Raw genomic sequence first — 22,509 nt, 5'->3', positions numbered from 1 at the left:
CTGAGCCATGTTTTGCTTTCAGTACTCTGTCCCAGCTCAGGTGCCGAGAAGCAGCCCCTACATTGAGTGTCCTCCTTCCACTGGTATCAAAACACTTTCCTTTTTTTTTATTTTTCCCAATCTGCTGCAGTTTGAATTTCACCACTGGCAGAGATGAGATGACTAAACCAATTTCCCTCTATGCAGAGAGCCCTCTTGCATTTCTCTCTGCACTTCTACTTTTTCCCTGAATAGCCGTCATTTAATGCCCCGTTATCTTGGATGGTACTCATTTAGTGGTTTATTAAGCAGTAATTCAGCAGCCTGTTATCAGTTCCTACTAGAGCTGGGGAAAATATGCCAGCCAAGTACGCAAGATTTCCACAGAATTAGAGCGGTTTTGTGATTTTTGGATTAGAGAAAAATTATCCCAAAGTAATAGATATGAAATGTTTTCCCTGCATTCCATTATTGGCCCCATGCTAAAGCTCCCATCAGGCCATTTTGACTGTAGATTGTCTGATCTTTATTTCTGTTTCCAGCCCAAGCAGTGAAATTTTACAAAATCACAGAGAACTCAATGGACTTAGAAGTCCCAAACTTGGACTCACTTTTTCTCCCGCACTTGTGGCTTTTCTGAACGTTTCCATGGGGGAAAAGAGATATAAATTAATTTCTTAGAGCTTCTTAAAAATCAGGGAGCTGAAGTGAAATAATGGGCAAGGGTAGAAACCAAAGTGTGCCCTAAATACAGCAGCGTGGAGGGATCAATGTAAATCCCAGCAGGAAAAAATGGGTTTGCGAAATAATTCTGATGCTAGAATTGGTAAAGGCTTGATTGGAAATTACAGCTTGTAAAAGTGGATGAAAATAGGAGTACTTTTTATGAATAAATCATTCCTGTTTCCTAAAATTGCTGCATTTTAACCAATAACGAAAGTAGAGCTAAAAAGGAGGAAGTAAGAGGGTGATGGTGCAGCTAAACTGGCACTGGCCATGGAACAGCTGCCAGAGTTATGGAATTTTTCATATCTGCTCATGGAAAGCATTCCTGGTTCTGGTTTCCCTCTGGAAGCTTGCACAGGAGTTACAGGAGGACAAATGGTACAAACTCTTCCCATGGGCTGTTGTCCCACGCTCTCCAGGCTCCTCTGTGGAGTGAGAGCCTTGGGAAGGGTTCACAGGGACACCTCAAGCCCCAGGGTTTGGGGCTGCTGCTGTTTCTGGGCAGCTTTCAAATGGTGTCAAACACAGACATCAGGAGGGGACAGGCAGTGTCTTAATGGGATAACTTCCAATTTTCCCTGGATTTTCAGCCTGCTGACAGGGACAGCAACATTTCCACCCCACGTGTCCCTGGCTCGCAGCCCTTCCTGCTGGTCCCTTCCCTTTCCATCTCTGCCTCAAGGCAGAACTTCAGTGCAGCCCTATCAGCCTGCATTTCCCCCCTCCTTTCAGCTGGGTTTTGTTTTGTTGTTTATGCTGTCATTTCTTTTTTGGTTTTTTTCGGAGAACACATCAGATAAAGGTCATTTTTCCTTGAATGGAAGAGCACAGTAATTTTGACAGTGAGACATTCCCAGCTTGCTCTACATCAGAAATGTTGATATTAGCTCCTTTAAAATAGAGACTAGAGACAAAAATTGCCTGAGCAACTCAATGTCTGGCAGTTATCTCCCAAAAAATGAGCATTTGCAAAGTTATGCTTGTGGCTTCTGCTAAATTCCAGGCTGCCATTACTGGAAGGATTTTAACTTCATTTACGTTTGCTCAGAAAAAAAAAAAAAATATCATCATGAAGGTATTAAACAGCCACAAAAGATGATGGCTTCAAACAGTGTCTTTTGGCTGATCCATAATCATTTGCTTTGGCAATTTTATTGGGGAACATTAAGGCTGATCACTAACTCTGTGTTCCTAATTATTTCTGAAATATTGTGCTGTTTTCTGTGCTGAAGTGCGGAACGAGCAGAGCAGTGGGCTGCTTGGGATTGCAATGTTCTAACTGGGTTTTAATCAATGAGTGATAATGAGAGCTTGTGTTTTGACTTTCCCTTCTTAATTGCCAGTAATAAAGCAGATCCTCATTGATGATATTTAGCAGAGTTCAGTTTCATTCATCTCTGTTTATTCTATTTATTTTGAAAGTGCCTGGGAGCTTTCAGTGCGCTAGACACAATAGCAGAATATACAATGCTAATTATATTTTCCTTGCCTGATCTTTTCCACAACAGAGGATGATGCTGCCTTTTCCTGGGGAGTGATTGCACCTCCCTGTTTTCAGCAGGTTTCTGGAATGCAGTAGGAGTCAAAGGATAAAATCATGTCCCGTGAAATCCCAACCACATTTTGCTGTTTAAATCTCTATTTCCCTTCTGCTGCTCATGATAGTTGGGATTTTTTTTTTTGCCCAGAATGCCAAAATAAGGATTAAATATCCTCAAGATGAGGCACATCTGCAGGTGCTGCTGGCCAGGAAAACTCATCTCACCCAAACAGCCACAACAAAGCCACACCAGGTCTGATTTACCCCAGGTAGATCTTCACTGGCCAATTGTCAATTTTGCATCCTGATTTTGGGTAAGAAAGACCTTTTTTTTTTTTTTCTAAAAGTTTGAGTTTCAAATTTAGTTTTGGTCCTTCAAATGGATGCCAGTGCTGTGATGACAAATGCATGCAAATCAGTCAGTCAGTACAATAAATATTTTGATAATATCCTGCCTGAATAATCTAATTTAAATCAGGACCTGCCTTAGGTTTAAAATGTTTTAAATATCCCTTGCATTCCTCTTCAATTATATGTAAGAAAATAAAGAGTGTTTTAATCTTGCCTCGATCATTGCTTGAGATGATTTATATCCCAAGATTTTCTTCCCGAGTTATCAATCATCTGAAAGCAAGAAGTGAGTGGCAGCCTGAAATTTCTATATCAGATCTTTCTGTGTCCTGAGGAATTTTTGCTGTGGCAGAAATTTGGGCTACAAAAATAAGTGGTTTCCACATGTTTTTCTATTATCTCCATGATCTCAATAATTTCGAAGTGTTATCCCAGGATATAAACCTTGCTATCTACAGATAAAGTCATTGCTGATGTCAAGTTCTTACCGCTAATTCCTGACTGGTTTCATTCCTGCCTCTTATTTAAGCCCTGGTGAGAAAAACAAGCATCTGGGAAGGAGCCATTTTGTTCCAGTTATTCAAAATAAATAAACAAGATTTAAATTATTTGTACAAGGAGATAAACACCCACCTGCATCACAGTGCTGTAGAACGGAGATTGTATCTGGATTTCTATGAGGTCTGGGACTCACAGTGCTGCAGAACCAAAACACAGCTTCACATTACAACACTTTTCCTGTTGAGCATGAGTGGGAATCACCAAGTGTGGCCTCTGGAAACAAAGAGGAATCATTGCTTGCTTTAGTAAATTCAAGCTGTTTGCAAACCGGCCCTTTCCATGGTTTCTCTCCATTCCAGTGTGGCTGGATCTTTGAGTGCAGCAATTCTCCTTTGTCCCCCTCTGTCTCCAGAGTCACTGGGTGGGACAAAGGGCTGCAAAGACTCAAATGGGTCTGAAATTTCCCCAAATTTCTTTTTTTTCCCCTTGTTTTCTGTGTAAGCAGAACTGCCATTTCTCATGTTGTTATGTGCTTATTCAATTGTTGTTTCACTCTCTTTCCTCCATGAAATTTGGGAGTCACCACACAAAATTCCAATGCCAAAAATCATCTGAGCTTAATCACTCCCCATCCTCTAAGAGAGCAAAGCACAGCTGTATCTTAAACAGAGAAAAGTTAGAGAGAAACAAAGTGCTGGCTTTATTTAAGTGGCAGGATATTAAATGTTATAGCTGTTATCACTTCCTGCAGTATAAATTATTGAATTAAGCCTTCAATCAGTTTGGCAACAGTGCCAAATGAATATTACAGGAGTACAATGCAGCAAACAGAATCTGTCATTGAATCTAGGGCTCCCTTAGAACCGAAATTACAGCGAACAAAATGCTTGTGCACTAGATTGGAAAAGGTTCATTATTATTTATTCATCTTGCCCAGTAACACAAAAAACTAATGAAATTTCATTGAGAAGGGGGCACGTCAGGATTAGTATCCATCAGCAAGGCACATCCCTCCAACTTCATCAGGGATATTTGTCTCCATAATTAGATGTCTGTTCCACGAGAGTTCTCCATCTGAAGGACGTGCCCAAGTTCATGACATGAAACAAATCACCCACGCTAATGAAAAGGTGATTTTCACCTCTTATTTCACTTGTCTCATCTCCCACAATTGCACAAAGTCTTCGGAAAATCTTCTCATAAAGCCAAAAAGAGTCAGGCCCAGGTAGGAATTTCAGCACTGTTGCTCACATGTTTGTTTATTTTTCAGTAAAATATTCCATTATTAACACAGGTGACACATGGGTGTATTTATAGCCCCTCTCCTGGAGCACCTTTCCACATATCCCCACAATGAATCGGTCATAAATCTGTGCTCATCTCCAGTGGAAAGCTTAAATCAGTGCAGCTCCACTGAATGCTCTCCACAACCCCTCCATTAGGAGCAATTTTCCTTCTCTGCAACTTGAACTCTTGCTCTGGAATCTTGAGGGAATATTTGGGGGTTTGTAGGGAACACGGTATCCTGTAAATCTGAGGCTTGATTGCTGCACTCAGCGTGATGAGAAAACATCACATCTTGGCATTTAAGGATCCATCCGATATTATTTTGGGATTAGAACGTGTGTATCTGTTAGATGGGTAATAAATTCACTGCTACCCAAATATATTCCCAGAAAGTGCTGAAGCGATACTGGTTATCACAGGAGGACTTTCAAAAAATGTTGGGAGCGTCACATTTTGACAAAATCTTTTGTCCCTATATATATTTAGTTGAAAAAGGCTCATAATTCTCACAAATACGACAGTTTTTGCATAATACTTCCTTAATTATCACCTGTGATATATTACACCCTAATTTTCTATGCTAGATTCTGACAATAATGGTTATATTAGGAATTCAATTCATATTCTAGAGTTTTATTGTTTGTTTTCACACCCAAGGAAAATGTGCAGTCAGTTCATAACCTGAACATGTTTTTTGCCACATCAGCCTCAGCTCACCCTACCTGGCCCACCACAGAGAGCCTGTTTAAATAACAGGGAAAATATTGGAATATTTGCCTCATTTCTCAAGGAATACAATTGACAGGATGCAGAATCCATTTATTGCAAACATTTCAGATTTCTGTGCCATTTAGGGCTGGAGGAGCCTTAATTAAATAAAAGTTACATCTCCAAACTGAAATCAAGAGTGGGGTTCTCCAAGTGAGCCACAGGCAACTTCCACCCACCGTGCATGGGAAGAGGGGACAAAGGAAGGGGCACTTGGAGTGCCAGCTCCTGGGAAATGCCGGATTCCAGCTGTGCCTCCTTTCATCTGCCTGCCCTCACTGTTTTTCAAATCTCAAGGAGGGGGCACCATTTTCCCAGATGCAATGGCCTCAAGTTGAGCCAGGGGAAGTTTAGGTTGGATATCAGGGGAAATTTCTTTATGGAAAGGGTTCTAAAGGATTGCTAAAGGCTGCCCAGGGCTGTGGCGGCATCACTAGCATCGGAAGTGTTCAAAAGAAGTGTTGATGTGGCACTTGAGCACATGGTTGAGTGCTGAATGTGGTGGTGGTGGTGCTGAGTGGATGGATTTGTTGTTTTGGAAGTCTTTTCCATGCAATGATTCCATGATTCTGTGAAAGCGAGGCCTTGCACTCTTGGCTGTCGCTTTATAGACAGTTTCATTTATAAACTCTGGGCTCCAGTGCCAAATTTCCCATCATTACTGAGAGTTTTTCTGACTTCATCAGTGCCAGGGCTTCCTCCCATGGGCCTCCTCAGTGCCTCCCCTTCTCCCAACATCACAGGGAGCTAAATGTCTCCCTGGTTTGGTGTCAGCTAACGGAGACACTGTGGAATTCCACCAGTACTCCCAATTTGACTCTGACAATAGAATCTGAGACTTGAAAGGAGCCCTGTGTCTCCAGAGTTCTGCACATCAACATCTGAAGGGAGAAAGCACATGAAAGTTGAAGGCCCTTTGGGAAAATCCTACAGGTTTCAGGTAGCTTCTTCCTGCTCAGACTTATAAGATCTAATGGCCCTTTCTCTGTGTTGCTGTTTCACTGGGTGTTACTGGGAGGGAGTGAGGGAATCCTGCCTCTGCTGCCTGTGCTCCTGACAAGTGGTTTTTCTTCCACAGAACACTTTCATGGCCCTTTTTCTGCTTCCTCTTCTCCCATCTTCTCTTTCAGGGTTAAAATCTGACTCCTTGAAGACTTGTGTGTTACTTTAGGTGGTACCAAGCAGAGTTTCATCCATTACCTCTCATTTTGCATCTGTCAGGCTCCTTCTAAAGTCCTTGAGCTCCCTGGTCCAGGCCTTTGAGGAGGGAAATAATCATTTCATTCTGCTTCTGACAAGATTCAATCAAAAAACCCAGTGCTCTTTGCAGGGAAACCCTCCACGACATTTAAAAATCTGTGGACCCCATAAACTCCCTGTCCTCCAATTAATATTTACCAATGTCTTCAGCTGAAAAATTAAACAGATTTTGAATAAGTTGGATTTTGCATCACTTTTCTGCTGTCATTAGAAGGGGAAGGGTCTAATTCACCTATCCCATCCCTTTTGCTGGAGCTGACAGGTGTTTTACTATCACACTGATTTAAAAGAGGCCTCTTAATCAGGTGTCAGCTTTGGCCCATAAAGTCATATTAATGTTTTGGATCAGATATGAAGCTCTATCTAAGGCACATTAAGAAAGATTCATTAGAAACTCACTACCCCTGGAATTTACAGCCTTCCTGGAACTTAATAGCCTGGATAAATTCCTCCTTATCTGCTTTGCTTATGTGAATTACGGCAGTTTTGCATTTAGAAGCTTCTTCTTATGATCTTCCGTGAGGATTCACTGATATGGTCCATCCAGAATCATGGAATGGTTTGGGTTGGAAGGGACATTAAAACTCATCCAGTGCCACCCCACAGGGACACCTCCCACTGTCCCAGGCTGCTCCAAGCCCCAATGTCCAGCCTGGCCTTGGACACTTCCAGGGATCCAGGGGCAGCCCCAGCTGCTCTGTGCTCTCAGCCCACCAGAACTCCCCATTTCTGGTCCTGGAGCAGGGAATCCTCTGGAGTTTGTCTCCCTGGAGCTGATTTCTCCCAGGCAAACCTAAAACCTTTCCCTGCAAATGGAGGGTGATACTTCTGGGACACTCTCAGTTTCACCAAACAGTTTTCATCTGCTGTCACCACTCAGTTTGGAATAATGGTAATTCCAACTCCACTTTGCAAAAAAAAACCCTAATGGGAAGGAAGATCTGTGTAGGAAAGGGATAAAAGTCAGCTAAGTTACAATATTGGCCTACTGAGTTATCTTTACTCACATTACAGACTGGGCCTGGGCCAGCCTAAACTGCTCTTGGGCTGTTCTCCTTTGCATTTGCAGCCGGGCAGAGGCCTCACAAGGAGCTGAAAATGAAGCCAACCAGAGTCAGACACAGGAAAGAACAGGGAGCAGGATTTGGCTGGAAATTAGGTTGATTAAGTGTGAACTCCAGATTTGTGCCTCTTTCTCCCTGTCTGGATGAGGCAGAGCATAAATATTTAAATATTTCTTGTGGCTGAGTAAAACCCCTTTAACTCCATTTGATAGGAATATCAGGGTGTGATAGAAGCACCCACTGCCCATGAGACAGTGACAAGAAGCACTGGGACACTCCCTCCTGATTCCATAATTATGGAAAAACCAGCGTTCCTCCTCTTCCATTGGCACTGTGCTAATCCCTGCATTGGCTGAAGACAATACCAAGTAATGAATGAAGGAATGTTGATTCATTTTCCTCCTTTGGCTTTGAATTCAGGCTGGCATAATTATGGTCTTTATGGAGATCAAACTGATTTGACACCATAAAGAAATACATTTTAACTTCTTATCAAACGTTCCATAACAAGAGTTTATATTTTCTTTCAAGCACCATGTTGAGGATTCACACATGATTTTTATGTATAGAAACCATGCATTTAATCAAATATTCGTATTCCAATAGTTTTTTTAAAAAAATCTGAATTATTTAAATCTTAACAAAAGCAAACAGCTCTACAAGAATGCATTTGTCATGTGTATCTCTGGAGAAATCATGGGGATTGTATTGAACCTGGAGGATGGAGAGGAAATATACAGCCATTCTCTATAGGAAACACAAAAGGATGCATCAGGAAATTAGAAATGACCAGCCTGACCTTCTCTATAAATAAGAGATGGACTCCTAGGACACCACTGGCTCTGAGAGTGCACATCATTTCTCACAAATTTGATGTTATTCTCTGCTGCAGATCAGCCAGCAAGAAAAGGATATTAAAGAGAAAACAAAACAACAGCAAGAAGCTGCCTCTACTAAAATTCATGGGCAGGATTTTTGTGACAGGGACTGTGACATGTCCACTGGAAAGGAGCTGTAAAATATTATGTCCTTATTCTACACATTGAGGGCCCGCTGCACTAAGGACATGGGAAGGGGATATAAAATTAGGATATTCAATAGTCTGCAAATGACAAATGAGTCCAAATTCCATTTAGGAAAAATCACGGGAAATTAATTCCAAGTATACCAAAATATTTACATTTTCATGAGGTGAAGCAGGGATTTTTATGTACATCAGGTAGCTCCCCTAGCCCAGCCAGGTCCATGGATTTAAAATGCAGAATGATGATCCCTGGGTCATTTTGGGGCTTCAGAAAAACTTCTCCCTGGCAGTTCTGCAAAGGTAACAAGAAAGGCTGAGAAAATGAACCCAGAAGGGAAGAAAATTCCTCCCAAAGTAAAGACAAGTCAAATGGTCAATTGTAGAAACAGTGAAAAAAGAAACCTTCAAATTTGTCAAGGGATTAAACCCGGAAGAGTAGTAGGAAAAGAAACAAAGATTATTTAAGCAGACCCAGCCACCATCTCAGAGAGCTGCTCTGCCTTGCCCCCAAGGTTTGCTGAACAAATTGTCTTCTCCCCTGCTCCCCAGAACAAGGAAGATCACCACAAAAAATAAAAATAGTTCTTGTTTGCCTTGCAATTAATCATTTCACTTTGCATGTGAAATAAAGGTTGATTATTTAATGCTATTCCTGTTTTAAAAGGAGTGAAAAAGGGAGGGGAAAAAGCCCAAAACACCAATAAACAAACAAACAAAAACCCCAGGCCACTATAAAAGACGTATACATAAAATATACAAAAATAATACCTCAAAGGATGGGAAGGGTTAGAGGAGAAGGAGGTGAGTGTGCTGTGACCAGGGAGCACCAAACACAGAGCCACAGGTCCACAATTCCGTCCTTTCCTGCTGCCAGTCCCGATCCACAACACAAGGATGAGCTGGATGGGCACATTTAGCACTTGCCCATAGAGCTTCCATGGGAAATATGCAAAGAGGCTTCACTGTCACCTGCAGAATAAATCACCAGCACCTGAGCTCTGCGATTTTATTATCAATCAGCCTTGAAATATTTCTTCCTTAATAGTCCAGTGTCTGGAGGTGGATTCTCTGCTGAATATCATAGCAGACCTTAACTTGCAGCTGAAAGCAAAGGACTCCAAAGGACAATTTTATGTGGAAGGACACACTAAAGACACCTAATCTTAAATTATTGTTTTTCTTTCACAGGGGGAGAAACCCTTCATGGGCCTATTTTTATCCAAGAGCCATATGATATCACTTATTCCATGGGCTCAGCAAATCCAGAGATCCTCCTGAACTGCACAGCCAAGGGATATCCGCTGCCGTACTACAGGTGAAGTCAACCTTGGGGAAATATTGTCCCACTGTCACTCTTTGAAGTGTGTTTTAGTCACTGCACGACCATAAATAAACACCCTAAAATGTGCTGAGTGCTCACAGCAAGAACAGACAAAGTTTAGAGTAAATTCTAGGAATGAAGGAAAAATGTTTTTGCTGCTTTGCTGTAAAGAAAATTAACACAGGGAAAGAAAATAACGGAAAATCACCCCCAAAGTGTTTTAAAATATACAGAATTAATTCTAAATCCACAGAACAGCTGTGAAAAATGGGAAAATGGAAGTGCTGCACATCTGTAGTTGATAAAACTTTCCATACATTAATAAATGCTTGGAAAGCAGAAAAGCAACACCCTTCCCCTCTTCTAATTCCAACATTTCATGTACACATTTATGGTGTTTGTTTATCTCCAATACCTTCCAAGACTCCCTTCATAAAACCTTGGTACAGAGAATTTTTTGTTTATTCAGTAACTATGGACTCACCATTTATAATAGAACTCATTGCCCCAAGGATCTGGAAATCCAAGTTGGATAAGAGGAAAAGCGGGGAATCTAGGGGAAAAAAAAAAAAAGGACATTGTGCTTTCTTCAAAAACTAATGGGGAAAGTAATGGTTGAGGTGAAGGAAGATTACCCATAAAAAATAAATCATTCATGCAAGACGTGAAAGAAAATCGTATCCTATCAAATTCTTAGAGAATATTTATTGGAGAGCTTTTAACTGCTCCCACCACAGCCTCCCCTGGAGAGTGCCACCACTGGATATCAGCTTGGCTTTAGGACTTCATGGCTTGATTTGTCTCCAGACACTGTGTTGGGAAAGAAACCCTTAATTTCCTTTATGAAAGGAACCCTCAATTTCCTTTTCACAATGCAACTTCTCCTCCTAGGAGTAGAAATCCTCACTTACTTCCCAACCCACTTGTTCTCCCTGTTCTCAACACGAACATCAACTGGTTCAGGCCATGAAGTTCAAGTCTTTCCAGTTCATCCACCCTTTGCTTTCACATCCATTGAAGCAGCTTCCTAGAAATTCCTGGACTCTCGTGTCCTCCCATGGATTCCTCCCACCCACAAAGAGCAGAGACAGCAGCTTCCATCAGGCTGGAGAGCTGGGAAGTCTCCCCCATCACATATTTGATATCCACATTTTACCTTTACTTTTTTCTACCCACCCATTAATTAAACTCCCTGGGTTTCTGCACCATAAGGACATTTTTCAAAGCCTCAGTGGCTCCAGGGAGATGGGATCAACATCTGGGGATGGATCCTGGAGCCCTGAGGTCAACTAGAAGTTAACAGACTATCCCTGCTGCAATTACACCACAATTTGGAAGGAACAGGGAGCTTTTCACTTTGCTTTGATTTCACCACAGCTAATGCTGCCTTTGTCAGATAAGGATTGAGCCCATATATTTAAAGTTCTGACAATTTTTGAGAAATCAAGCCCAGTATGAAATTTTAATCATTTCCTTTGCTGAGTGATGGCTGAGAACAGCAAGGACTGCTGGAGGTTTCTCTTTGATTCAGAAATACAGAACCACTCCAACAGGAAGAAAGTTAGAGATGAGTTAATTTGCTATTTAGCATTTTTTTACATCAAGAAATATGCTGATAAATGCCTTTTCTTGAAATAAAAAAAAAAATGCTTAGCATTTCCTAAAAGTTTTATTTTGTTGGGTACTCTTTTATTCTTACAAACTTGTCAAATATAGGGATAATTTTTTGCAACTCCTCCTCAAAATACTGTGTGTCTGCGAAGCACAGTGCAAGAATTGTGTAGAACTGTAGGTGGAAGGGCTGAGTAATAAAAATGAGACACAGTTTTCCTGTTAGAAGTAACAAAGAACACAGATTACACTGGAGACAAAAATATGGATGGAAGCATCTCTAAAATTATTAAGAAATCTCTATAAATGTTCTGAGAAATATCATTTTGTCCCTTATGTCTTTTTTATAAAGTCAAAATTGCCTATAATATCAGGGACATTATTCCAGGTGTTTCCTGGTGTGATGTGGCTGGTAAATAAACACAACTTTTAAAATTAGATTTATCATTGTTTGCACCTAAGCTTTTTATAGTCACCAGAGGGTTTATCACCAATTAACTCAGTGAATTTTACATAGGTTTTTTTTTACTTACAGCCTATGCATGAACACCCTGCAGTGCTTCCAGCAGCATTTTGACACCTTTTGTTTGATTTCAGGTGCTCTCTTTTCCTGCGCTTCCACTCAATATCCAGAGCAATCCCACAATCCTGCATTTTCATGCAAGTTGGTGACTGAGGGTGTTTTCCCCTCAATAATCTTCTCAGAGAGGAGTCAATGGAACCAATAAATAAATCCAAGGGCAGCATAAGCAGCATTCATTAGAACAACATTTTAATATTCCAGCCCAATTCGGAGTGCTGCACTAAAAGGAGATAAAGAGATTCAAATCCAATCCAAATCCAAGCACCACGAGGATAACTGGAACACACAAATGTGAGGGAGGGAACAGAGCACAAACCTACAAGGATTGTAAACGACATCAAATATGTTCATAACCATTGCATCAAATCAAAGTGGAGAGTGATTCCCAGCAATCCCAAAAGTCCACCCTTGAATAAGAAATTGCAGCCCAACTCTCATGTCCTTGTTCCCTGGAATGCTGTTCCTTGGCTCAATGCAGATCCTGCCTCAAAAGTGGAATGAAAAACTCCTTCACCCTCTGGTGTCTTGTTCACAGTCAAGAGTTTTTAAACTTCCTGTGTTCCTCCTCACTGGAAATGTTGTACATGAAGGGGGGTTTTGCAAATCCTTTTCCCAACTACAAGAAAGTCTCAGGTGGCTTGGCAGGACATTTCCATTGGAATGCAAATAATCTGAGAAGTATAGAACACAATGAAGTCTTAAAAATATTGATATTTTTATTATAGCAGCACACTGAAAAGATAATTTACTCAATCATGTGAGCACACACCCACTCACAGTCCTTGGGCTCCCGGGGAACTGATAATTCAGCATCAGAATATAGGAAATTTTTTAAAGTTTAGGTTCTGAAACAATTGGTGAAAGAAAAACAATCCAGGATGCATTTCCTACAACTGAGGAAAAGTATTTTCCAATGGTTGCATGAAAAAATTCACAAAAATATGTAGATGATCCCTGCCTTAATGGGCTTATGTTAAAAATTCCCTAAAATAATTATCCAGATTTCTGTGTATTAATACACTGCAGAACACACAAAGCCATTAAATCATTGTCTACCACATGAATTCATTAATTCACTTCCTTCAGTGATGTAAACATATTAATTAGGGAAAAGGCCCACACCAGGAGCTGAACCCTGATCTATATGCAAAGTTTAATAATCATTGTACCATGGTGATTAGAATGATTATGGGGATACTGTGAAGAATTCATTTGCAGCAACTAAGCCAACATCTTTGCATTTGTTTGGAAAAACAATTATAGATCTTAATTGGGAGCCATGCAATGATGACAGCAGTTATTTCAGTGATTGATTCCAAAATTAAAGAGAACTGGCAAATTAAATACCAGAATATCTTAGATTAGAAAATGGAAAGCTTTAGACAACTTGTAGCAAATGTAAATCCTGAAATATGGCAGAATCCTAATGCTGGGATGTGATCCCTTCAGAAACCCAGACAAGGCTTCCTCACTTTTGCTTTTAAATTAAAAAAAATAGCCCAAATAGACTAAAATAACAGCAAAAACTAGACCAGCTATAGCAAATATAAAAAAAGGAATCCAGCAGAGGTACAGAAACACAAAAAATAGGCTGGAATTTGTAGGAAGAATTCCTGAGGGTTGAGTGTTGCATTCAAATCTCTCAGTGTGGATGAATTCATGGAAGGGGAGGCATCCAGAGAAATTATTTTGTGTTATTAGACCTTGCTCACAGAATTCCATTGATTTCATATTAATCAGTCATTATCTTTCAAAACAACAAGTGCTCACTTGAAGGTCAGGGCACTCCCTGCATTTGTGGAGATTTCCCTGGGAGCACAGAATTGCATTTCACAGCTCAGTGTGGGAACCCTCCTGCACAAAAACAGCCCCTGAGCAGTGTGAGCGTGCGGAGAGAGGGCTGGGGGTGACTGGCAGAATCTTGTGCTGTGTATCCAGGTCAGATTTCCAGGGATAAAGTATGAGTGTGCTTCAATTTGTTACCAGGGAAAACTGCCCTCCCTGTCAGGAACTCTGCACATAAGCAGAAATGGATATTTTTTCTGCTGTGATCCTTCAGATAATTTACAAGGATATGATTGCCCTTGGTTTGGGCACTGCCAGGAACCCAAGGTGAGCCACTGGCAACCTTTGTGTGATCCTTCCATCCGATGGAGGGCTCGGAATCACACCCACAGATCAACAGAAATGATAAAGGCTGAGGAGATGGCTCTGGATATAAAATCAGGAGAAGAAAATACCTGGTTGTGTAGTTTTAGGATTGCTGACCACTTAAGAAGTGGCATTAACAGACCCCAGACTTGAAGGCCTCAGTGGCTGAGTCCTTTATCCTTCCTTTGGCCCTCACGTGAGCAAGGAAAATTCAACCCTAATGTGACTAATGGCAAAGCCCCAAAATTTCCCTTCCTGAAAAACACAGTATTTATTTTCTTTGAAAGAGAAATTGTATTTTGACATCTGTAAACAGCTGGGTAATGTTGCAGACGCAATCCATTTCCTGCTTAGGGGACCCACTGGGACAAATGATGATTTAAAATAGCAGTGCTCTCATCACTAAATGATCAGTCTCAGACTTGCTGTACAAAAACTTCCCTCCCAGCTTTTGTCCTGCCCTCTGAAGTGCAATCCTTCCTGATCTACATCGCCAAAGCATTTTTGTTGCCAAATTCATGGTTAATCATTTGCAAAGCACATTCAGGTACCATTCATAGAACAAAAATAATGTTGTTGTGGACAAGGTATAAAGCCCCCTCCTGACTGAATGGATAAGTTCGTGTGAATAAGTTATAATTACTTTTGGTGGACATTTGGGTGAACACTGGTGACTAAAGTAAAGATTTTCCAAAGAATACCATTATTGCTATTGTTAAGATTGATGTAAGAAGCAGTCGTGCGTGAAAAATGATCTAATTTTGTGATATTTAACTACATTTTTATCATTACAGGTATGCTACAGCACACTGTTTAAGATAAATAGGCTCTGTAAATTATAAGCATAATTTGATTTTTTTCCCCTCAAAGGTGGAAGCAAAATGGCACAGATATTGATCTTACCATGAGTTATCACTACAGGTTGGTTGGAGGCAGCTTGGCAATCAATAACCCACATAAAAATCAGGATATTGGAACATACCAGTGTTTGGCCACAAATTCATTTGGAACAATTCTGAGCAGGAAGGCAAAGCTTCAATTTGCATGTAAGTTGGGAAGATCATATTTATTAGAGCATTATTTTCCTATTAATTCTGCACATGGACTGTAATTTACTGGGTAATTAAAGGATCATTGGGGATTCTGTCCAAAAGGTTTGACTTCCTTCGCCACTGCTTATTCCTAAAAAACCAAAATATTAATAACAAAACCAGACATCTGATGGCTGCTGCCCTCGGGAGGCAGAATAAAAATCAGGAAATTGAAAGGTCAAGGAAGATGAGCACAATTATTTTCACTTAATAAAGGTGTTTCCACTTTTCAGGACAGTGGTTTTGTTGTTATCCCACAGGTAGCTACAGCTGGGGGACAGGGAGGGAATTGTTGCAAAAAGTTGTGCTTTGAGTTTTCTGTAGATAATGAGGTCTAATTCAGACACAAAAGCATTGCTCCCCTAATTGCCACACTGATACTTCCTTATGTTACCAAAGAAACTCTCTTTTTCCTTACACAGTGTGTAAAAGTGTGAGCTGCGCTCTGAGATATTTCACATTTCAGCTCCCTCAGGTCGAGCACGTTGTCTGTCTTGAGATGATTTAAAATTTATTTCGTCTTTGCTCCCCGTTTCACTTCTTCACAACTTCACAACCTTTTTCACAAGGTTTGGATGTGGTGACCGAGTTCTGTAAATGCCCAGGGGAGAGGGGGAACAACACTGGCAACCAAAAAACTCCAGATATTCCCTCCAGCCTTTTTTTTCAGTCTAAAGCTCAGAGCAGTCTGTTGCTGGGAGAAAGCAATTGTTTTCAAAGCTCATTAATAAAACATGTGTCTAAAGCCAACCTTGTGTCGCTATTTCAGACACCAGCAAACGAATTAATTATTAATCTTGTTCCATTTCTCATAGCAAACCTCGTGTCACAGGGGTTACACAAAGGAGACATCAGAGGTCAGGCTGGTTCACAGAGTGTCTTTCAGCAGACCTGATCAAAAGGTGTATCACTGGTATCTCATTTAATAACATTTTACCCTGAATTTCTCAAAGAGCTTTGATTTCCAAGAGCTGGTCAAATGTAAAAAGAATAAAATTTTGATTCATTATTTTACCACTTTTTGTGCTGAAATGTTTTTACAAGCCAGTCTTTCTGTGTGGGAAATTATTTCAAGATTTGGAGGTGAAAGTTGTTTAGTGACAGAAAAAATGCCTTTTTAGAAAGGAGCAAGAATAGACAACCACCTCAAAATTGTCCGTGGAGTCTGTAATCCCCAAGGAACCAAGGCAGGCCAGGGAGGGAGCTGGGAAAAGACCTAAGGAAAGGGAATATCCTTAAATGGAGGCACAAATGAGGTGTAAAACAATTTTTTTAAAAACGGGGGGAGAAGGGAAAACCAGGAATATCTGCAAAAGAAAGAAGGCTCTGGTGATTACTCAGGATTTCATGTCAAGCAGTTCCTTTATTTAAGCTTTATACCCCCACCCAAACACTTCCCAAAGTTCCTGCAGGGAGCAGATCCCAGAGCCGGGTCTGGTTTGGCCCCAGCTCTCAGCCTGCTCCAGTCCTCCAGCTCTAACAGCACCATGGAATGCTAAATTTATCCCATAATCAAGCACTACACCACTTTTCCAGTAGTGGTGACAGATATTTACATCCTTCCCCATGCAGAAGAGAGAGGACAGACAAAGGCTGTTATTTACACTGACAAACTCAAATTTACAGAAAAATGCTTCAATTTAGTGGCATCACTGCAGAACTGTGAGTTTTAAGTCATCTTACAATAGGGAAAAAACCCCACAGTACATGGAAAACATCATAATGACCTGATGAGAATAGTGGAACAAATTATCTTGAAACACTTATTTCACAGTCAACATTTCCTTGTTTCTTATTTTCATGTTGCCATCCAATTTAATTCTTTGTTTCAACCAATACTTCAGGCTATATCTTCAAATCCAGGCAGGCAGCACGTTGCTGTTATGACACTTTCATTCAACACCTCACAAAATGGGATTCTTCCCTGGACTGGAATGACTGGCATATTATTGTGATCTCCCTGATAAAGAATTGAATCAAACCTATTATCCAAGTAACAGGGTTTATGTGTATTTGTCTCTTTACTACAAGGTAACTAACTCTGAGTTGGAGTTTGAATTAATGATACCTCCAGAAACCTATTCAACATGTCAACTTAATATGTGAAAAATACTTTTTTCCTCTGTTCGAGATAGGAAGTTCTCCGAGAAGCAAAATAAATGCAGGACGAGATTAGAAATATGTCTTCAGGTTCAGCTGGAGTTTGGTGCTTATCCTCTATTAAAACCAGAGCTGTCAAAGGAAAGCTGCAGGAGGAATATTGTACAGAAGGCAGTGGCATAGATTATTAAAGCTACAAGCTGAAAATGAGAGACAGCGTCAGGGAGAGGGAGCGCGTAAATGCATTAGCGGGATACACAGGCTGGCAGGCCCTTGGCATCCCTGCTTCCTGCACAAGGGTTGTTTTGTCATAAATAAACTTGAAAGCTCCCTATAAATCCTGTACATCTCCTGCTCCCCTGCCTGCTGCACACTTGGAGCAGCCCACGTGTGTTTTGCAGGAGCTGGAGCTGTTGAGGTGGAAGTTGTTGTAAAGCTTTGGTGTCAGGCCTCGGCTTGTGCAGCCAGAGCCAAACACAGGAGCAGGGTCCCCATCCAGGCTGGAGTCTGGGGTCATGGCCTGCCACCCACGGGGCTTTTCCCCTTCCAGTTCAGTGGTGATGTCCAGCACAAGGTCACCTGGAACGCTGCAGCTCAGCCTAAAGGGAAGTCAAAGGCCTGGGGAGCTCATCTTGGGACTAGGCACGAGTCAGCTTGAAGGAAGAGATGAGGGCATGGAAGGTTTTCCTTCAGCTTTCACAGAATTTAGAATCACAGAATCATTGGAGGACACGGTCTTAAGCTGCACCCGGGGAAGTTTAGGCTGGACATTAGGAAAACATTCCTCACAGAAAGAGTGATTGGGCATTGGAATGGGCTGCCCAGGGAGGCGGTGGAGTCTAGTCCCTGGAGGTGTTTCAAAAAAGACTGGATGAGGCACTCAGTGCCATGGTTTAGTTGATAAGGTGGTTTCAGGTCACAGATTGGACTGGGTGATCTCCGAGCTCTTTTCCAACATCTCTAATTCTGTGATTCTGTGATTAAGGATGGAAAAGACCTCCGAGATCACCCAGTCCAACCTTTGCCCAAATCCCCCCCGTTCATAAACCACATCACAAAACGCCACATCTATTCGTTTTACGAACACTTCCAGGGATGGGGACTCCACCACTGCCATGAGCAGCCAGTTCCAAAGCTTGGCCACTCTTTCAGTGATGAAATTTTTCCTAAGGCATTTTTGTTTAAGGCATTTCATGCCTTAAAAAAAGACAAACAAAAAAGCTGTTAGGGAAAACTGCTTCAGTATGGCTCCAACCAGAACTTTCTCCAAAGGCACATGGGGGATTTGCTTTAATTATTTCCTCAGTTTTAAGCAAAAATAACTGTGTGCAAACAAGTAGTCTTGAGGGAAATCCCCATAACAGGCTGCATGAAACAGCCTGTCCAGGCCTGTTACTTGTTCTTTTACTTCCCAAACGCATCTATAGCAGAAGATTAAGAGAGACGCAGGAGAAATAAGAGTGCAATTAAACAAACTAGAACAAAAAAAGACTCCACAATGAAAAGGAATCATATGTGAACCTAATAATTATTCAGGGCATAAACCCAGCAAATTCAGTATTAATTGAAAGCACCTTGCTGCTTAGGGATCTTAAATTTGATTCTCAGTCAAATTATTCTACCCTTGATGATAAAAGTCATGCTGATTGCAGCTTTCTCAGGCCTGAAATTCTGAGAAACAATGACAACAATCTAAATTCATGCTTAGAATTAGTCACTTTGCCTTGAACCACACAGGAGGGCACACAGTGGAGCCATTAGACCCCATATTTTAAAGTTCCCCACAATGCTACAGACCCAGGAAGGATTTCTCCTTGGACTTTTTGGGCTCCAACCATATTCTCCTGGTTTTCAAAGTGGTGCTCAAGGGTTTTGCTTGGTGCTTTTTCTCAATAGTGTTTTTCCAACACTGCCACCCTCCCCGCTCTTGGCCAGTGATGATGTGCTCACAGCCGCGTGGCTGAGAGTGACACTGCTGGAGCACTTGGAATAAAATCTGCAGCTCCCAAGAGCTTCCACGTGCTCTTTGTCAGAGACAGAAGACACAGTTTTGCTGAAATAATAAATTAGAGGCAATAATTCCTCGTGGACTGAGTTTTTGCCATTCTGAAACACAAAAGTAACAGTCCATCATTAGCATTTAACCATTTCAGGGAGGAATATATTAAGCCAAATCAAATCCATTTAGTGTTTGCTGGATGGTGACAGGCTGAGCTTTAGCAGGGCCCTATTGGAGGGGCTGGCTGGGAGATGCTCAGCCAGCATGAAAGCCCACTTTTCATCTGATTACTTCATCGTGTTACTTACCTTCGAGTGCACACAAATTACAGAAACATCACAAAGCAATCCAGCAGCCTCAAGATGTCATAACCCTTTTCACTGGCAGTGTATGCTTTGAAACAGAAAATGGAAAAATCAATAGGCTTGGATCAGATAGGCTGAATTTGCAAAGTCTGGACATGCATGAATTTAAGACTAAATGACACCTACACTTCTGGCTGGGTTGTGTTGTGGTGCTGTGTGTGTCCAGAAATCCCTCTGCAACAATTGTATTTGATTAAAAGGTGTGCTAGCTGTTGTAACTACCACCTGGAGTAAAGCTCTCTGGGTCTTTAAGCTGATTGTTAATTCATCACTGCACACGAGGGCTGGAATACTGATCAGGCTCCCTGGCAGTTGGATTGCAGGAATGAACTCTGGCAGTGCCTTTCTTTTCCAAAAGGAGGTATAAACTGCTCAGTTCAGTGCTCAACAGGCACTCAGGGATGACCAACTGAAGAGCAGGAAGGAGGAAGAACTCAGCTTGCCAGTGCCAGGAAAAGGCCACCATCAAAAATACAAAATACATCCCCAAAAGTTTGACTTGGTTTTCTACATTCCCTTTTCCTCTTTAGGGACACATCAGGTAAAGCCACAGACTTGTCTACATCCACACAGAATCATGGCATGGCCTCGTTGGAAGGGACATTAAAGATCATCCAGTTCCATCCTCTGCCACCTTCCACTGTCCCAGGCTGTTCCAAGTCCCGTCCAGCCTTGGACACTTCCAGGGATCCAGGGGCAGCTACAGCTTCTCTGGGCACCCTGTGCCAGGGCCCCACCACCCTCACAGGCAAGAATTTCCTCCCAAAATCCCATCTAACACTGCCCTCTGCCAGTTTGGAAGCCATTCCCCCTTGTCTTGTCCCTCCAGGCTCTTTTCCAAAGTCTCTCTCCATCTTTCTCGTAGCTCCTTCAGGCACTCGAAGGTCACAATTAGGTCACTGTGAAGTTTCTCTTCTCCAGGCTGAACAGCCCCAAGCCTCTGTCCTCACTCCAGCATGATTCTCTACCCTACATGTGCTGAGTAATGCACTGACCCCACCTCTCTGCTTTAAGAGGGTGGCCTTATATTTAATCCTAGAATGGTTTGGAAGAGACCTTAAAGCTCGTCTCATTCCAACCCCACTTCCACAGGCAGGGACACCTTCCTCTGACGCAGAAACACATCTCAACTGCAGATATGTGGAGAATCAGCCATAAAATTCTCCTTTCCATGCTCTGGGCAGCCCTCCTGGTGGTCCTGGTAACACCTCCCAGTCTGCATCTTCCTGTGAGCCAGTGAGGAAAAAATGCAACCTGCAGTGGGAACACTCGCTGTGGATCGATCCTGTCTGGAGGATGGAAGTGCTGCTGTCATCTCTTCCATATGTCAGTGAACAGGCTCACAGCTCAAAATTGCCTTTTGGACTTTGAAGCACAGGTACAGAATCCAATATCACTGCAGCAGCAGCAGCAGCCACCCTCCCTGGTGTGGGGAGGTGAGGGCCAGGCTCTGAGCAGAATGAGTTACAGGAAATAAACCCTGTATTTTGTCAAAGTTCTGCTTGGAGTGAAAAGAAAGGGAACTTTCATTTATCACTTCTGTTTGTTATGGACACTGTGCCAATGTTCCAGCTCTCTCTGCAGCAGTTCCCATGGCAGGAGACCACATCAAGGTCTTTGCTTAATGGATGCTCTCCGTGGAGCAGACCCAGCAGCCTCAGGCATGTTTTCTTCTTTTCCCCTTTATTTCAAAGTGTTTCCCCGGAAAATCAGGAAAAACCTGGTGAGAACCATTGTTGTAAGGAATATGACATTTCCAGGGACAGCAGCCCCAACTCTCCCAGCTGTCTTCACAGGAGAGGTTCTCCAGCCCTCTGAGCAACTTGGTGGCCTCCTCTGGGCTGATTCCAACAGGGACGGATCTCTAAGGGGTCTCTATCCTGCTCTACCCACCCCAAATGGGGGCACTGGGCATCCTTCAAGGCCACCTTGAGCAGAACACATGCAGAGAACCCTCTAAAGTGATGCAATTTAATCACTCCAAGACCAAAACCTCTGCAAGACCTCATCACACTCAGCTCGCCTTCCTGTATCTCCAATGAACTTCCCGGTGTTCATTTCTTTGCAGAATTCTGTGCACACAGAGCCTCTCCCAGGCTCCAGGAAAAGCAGGAACCACCACTCAGCAGTGAGGAAGCAGGAAGCCTGGAAGGGTTTCACCTGCCTGCTGACAGGACAAGGCAGGGTGATAATAGAGTTTCTATTTTAAAGCGCTGAGATCACAAGAATAAGATTATGCAAATCTCCTGACATTCCTGAAGACACAGAGTACAGCCTGGAATCTTAAAACCAGAAGTTAGGGGCGTGTCTCCATAAGGCAGGGCTTTGCTTTCTCCATCACCCCCTATTTTAGTCTTCTCTGCTTTCTCAGAGCCCATGCAATGTCCATCAACACCAAGTGCAGCCACGGCCTCCTCTCTCCTGTTAAACACGTCCTGTAGCTCATGGGAGCAACATTCCCTGTTTATTTTACGTTGTAACAGACCAGACAGCATCAGAAATTCCACTTTTCTGCCCCTCCAATGGTTTAAACCTCTCTCCCAGAGTACTTAACCACTGTGTTCAAGGCTCTGCTGTATCAGCACTTGGTTAAGGCTGCTTTATTCCAGGTTAGTTCCTTAGACTTTTATTATAAAAGGAGGTTTTTTATCTATGAAACAGACATCTACATTGTAGAGAGGTTGTAAGGAGCATTACAGGCAGTGAACCAGGCAGATAAAGTAGTAACAGGGAACACAGAAGTATTTGAAGATTATCTTTTAGTTCTATATTACTTACTCTTCTTCAG

General features: G+C 42.0%; 1 protein-coding gene across 4 annotated transcripts in view; it reads left to right on the top strand.

The window, feature by feature from the left end:
* The window catches only part of CNTN6 (contactin 6), a 125,317-nt gene that overhangs the window by 36,867 nt on the left and 65,941 nt on the right, over window positions 1-22,509 (top strand). For 2 of the 4 annotated variants that reach the window (XM_042013675.1, XM_042013663.1), the window contains 2 exons: window positions 9,689-9,815; window positions 15,037-15,212. In XM_042013675.1, coding sequence (XP_041869609.1) covers window positions 9,748-9,815; window positions 15,037-15,212 — 244 coding nt within the window. In that variant the 5' untranslated portion in view covers window positions 9,689-9,747. Of the gene's footprint in view, window positions 1-9,688; window positions 9,816-15,036; window positions 15,213-22,509 lie in introns of those variants that run through there. The other 2 variants (XM_042013673.1, XM_042013680.1) reach the window with 2 other exon arrangements.

This window comes from Corvus kubaryi, unplaced genomic scaffold, assembly GCF_017639235.1.
Source record: "Corvus kubaryi isolate FWS band 111438036 unplaced genomic scaffold, C.kubaryi_AGA036_p1.0 136, whole genome shotgun sequence".
Taxonomy (NCBI): domain Eukaryota; kingdom Metazoa; phylum Chordata; class Aves; order Passeriformes; family Corvidae; genus Corvus; species Corvus kubaryi.
This window is presented reverse-complemented; position numbering and strand designations above follow the sequence as displayed.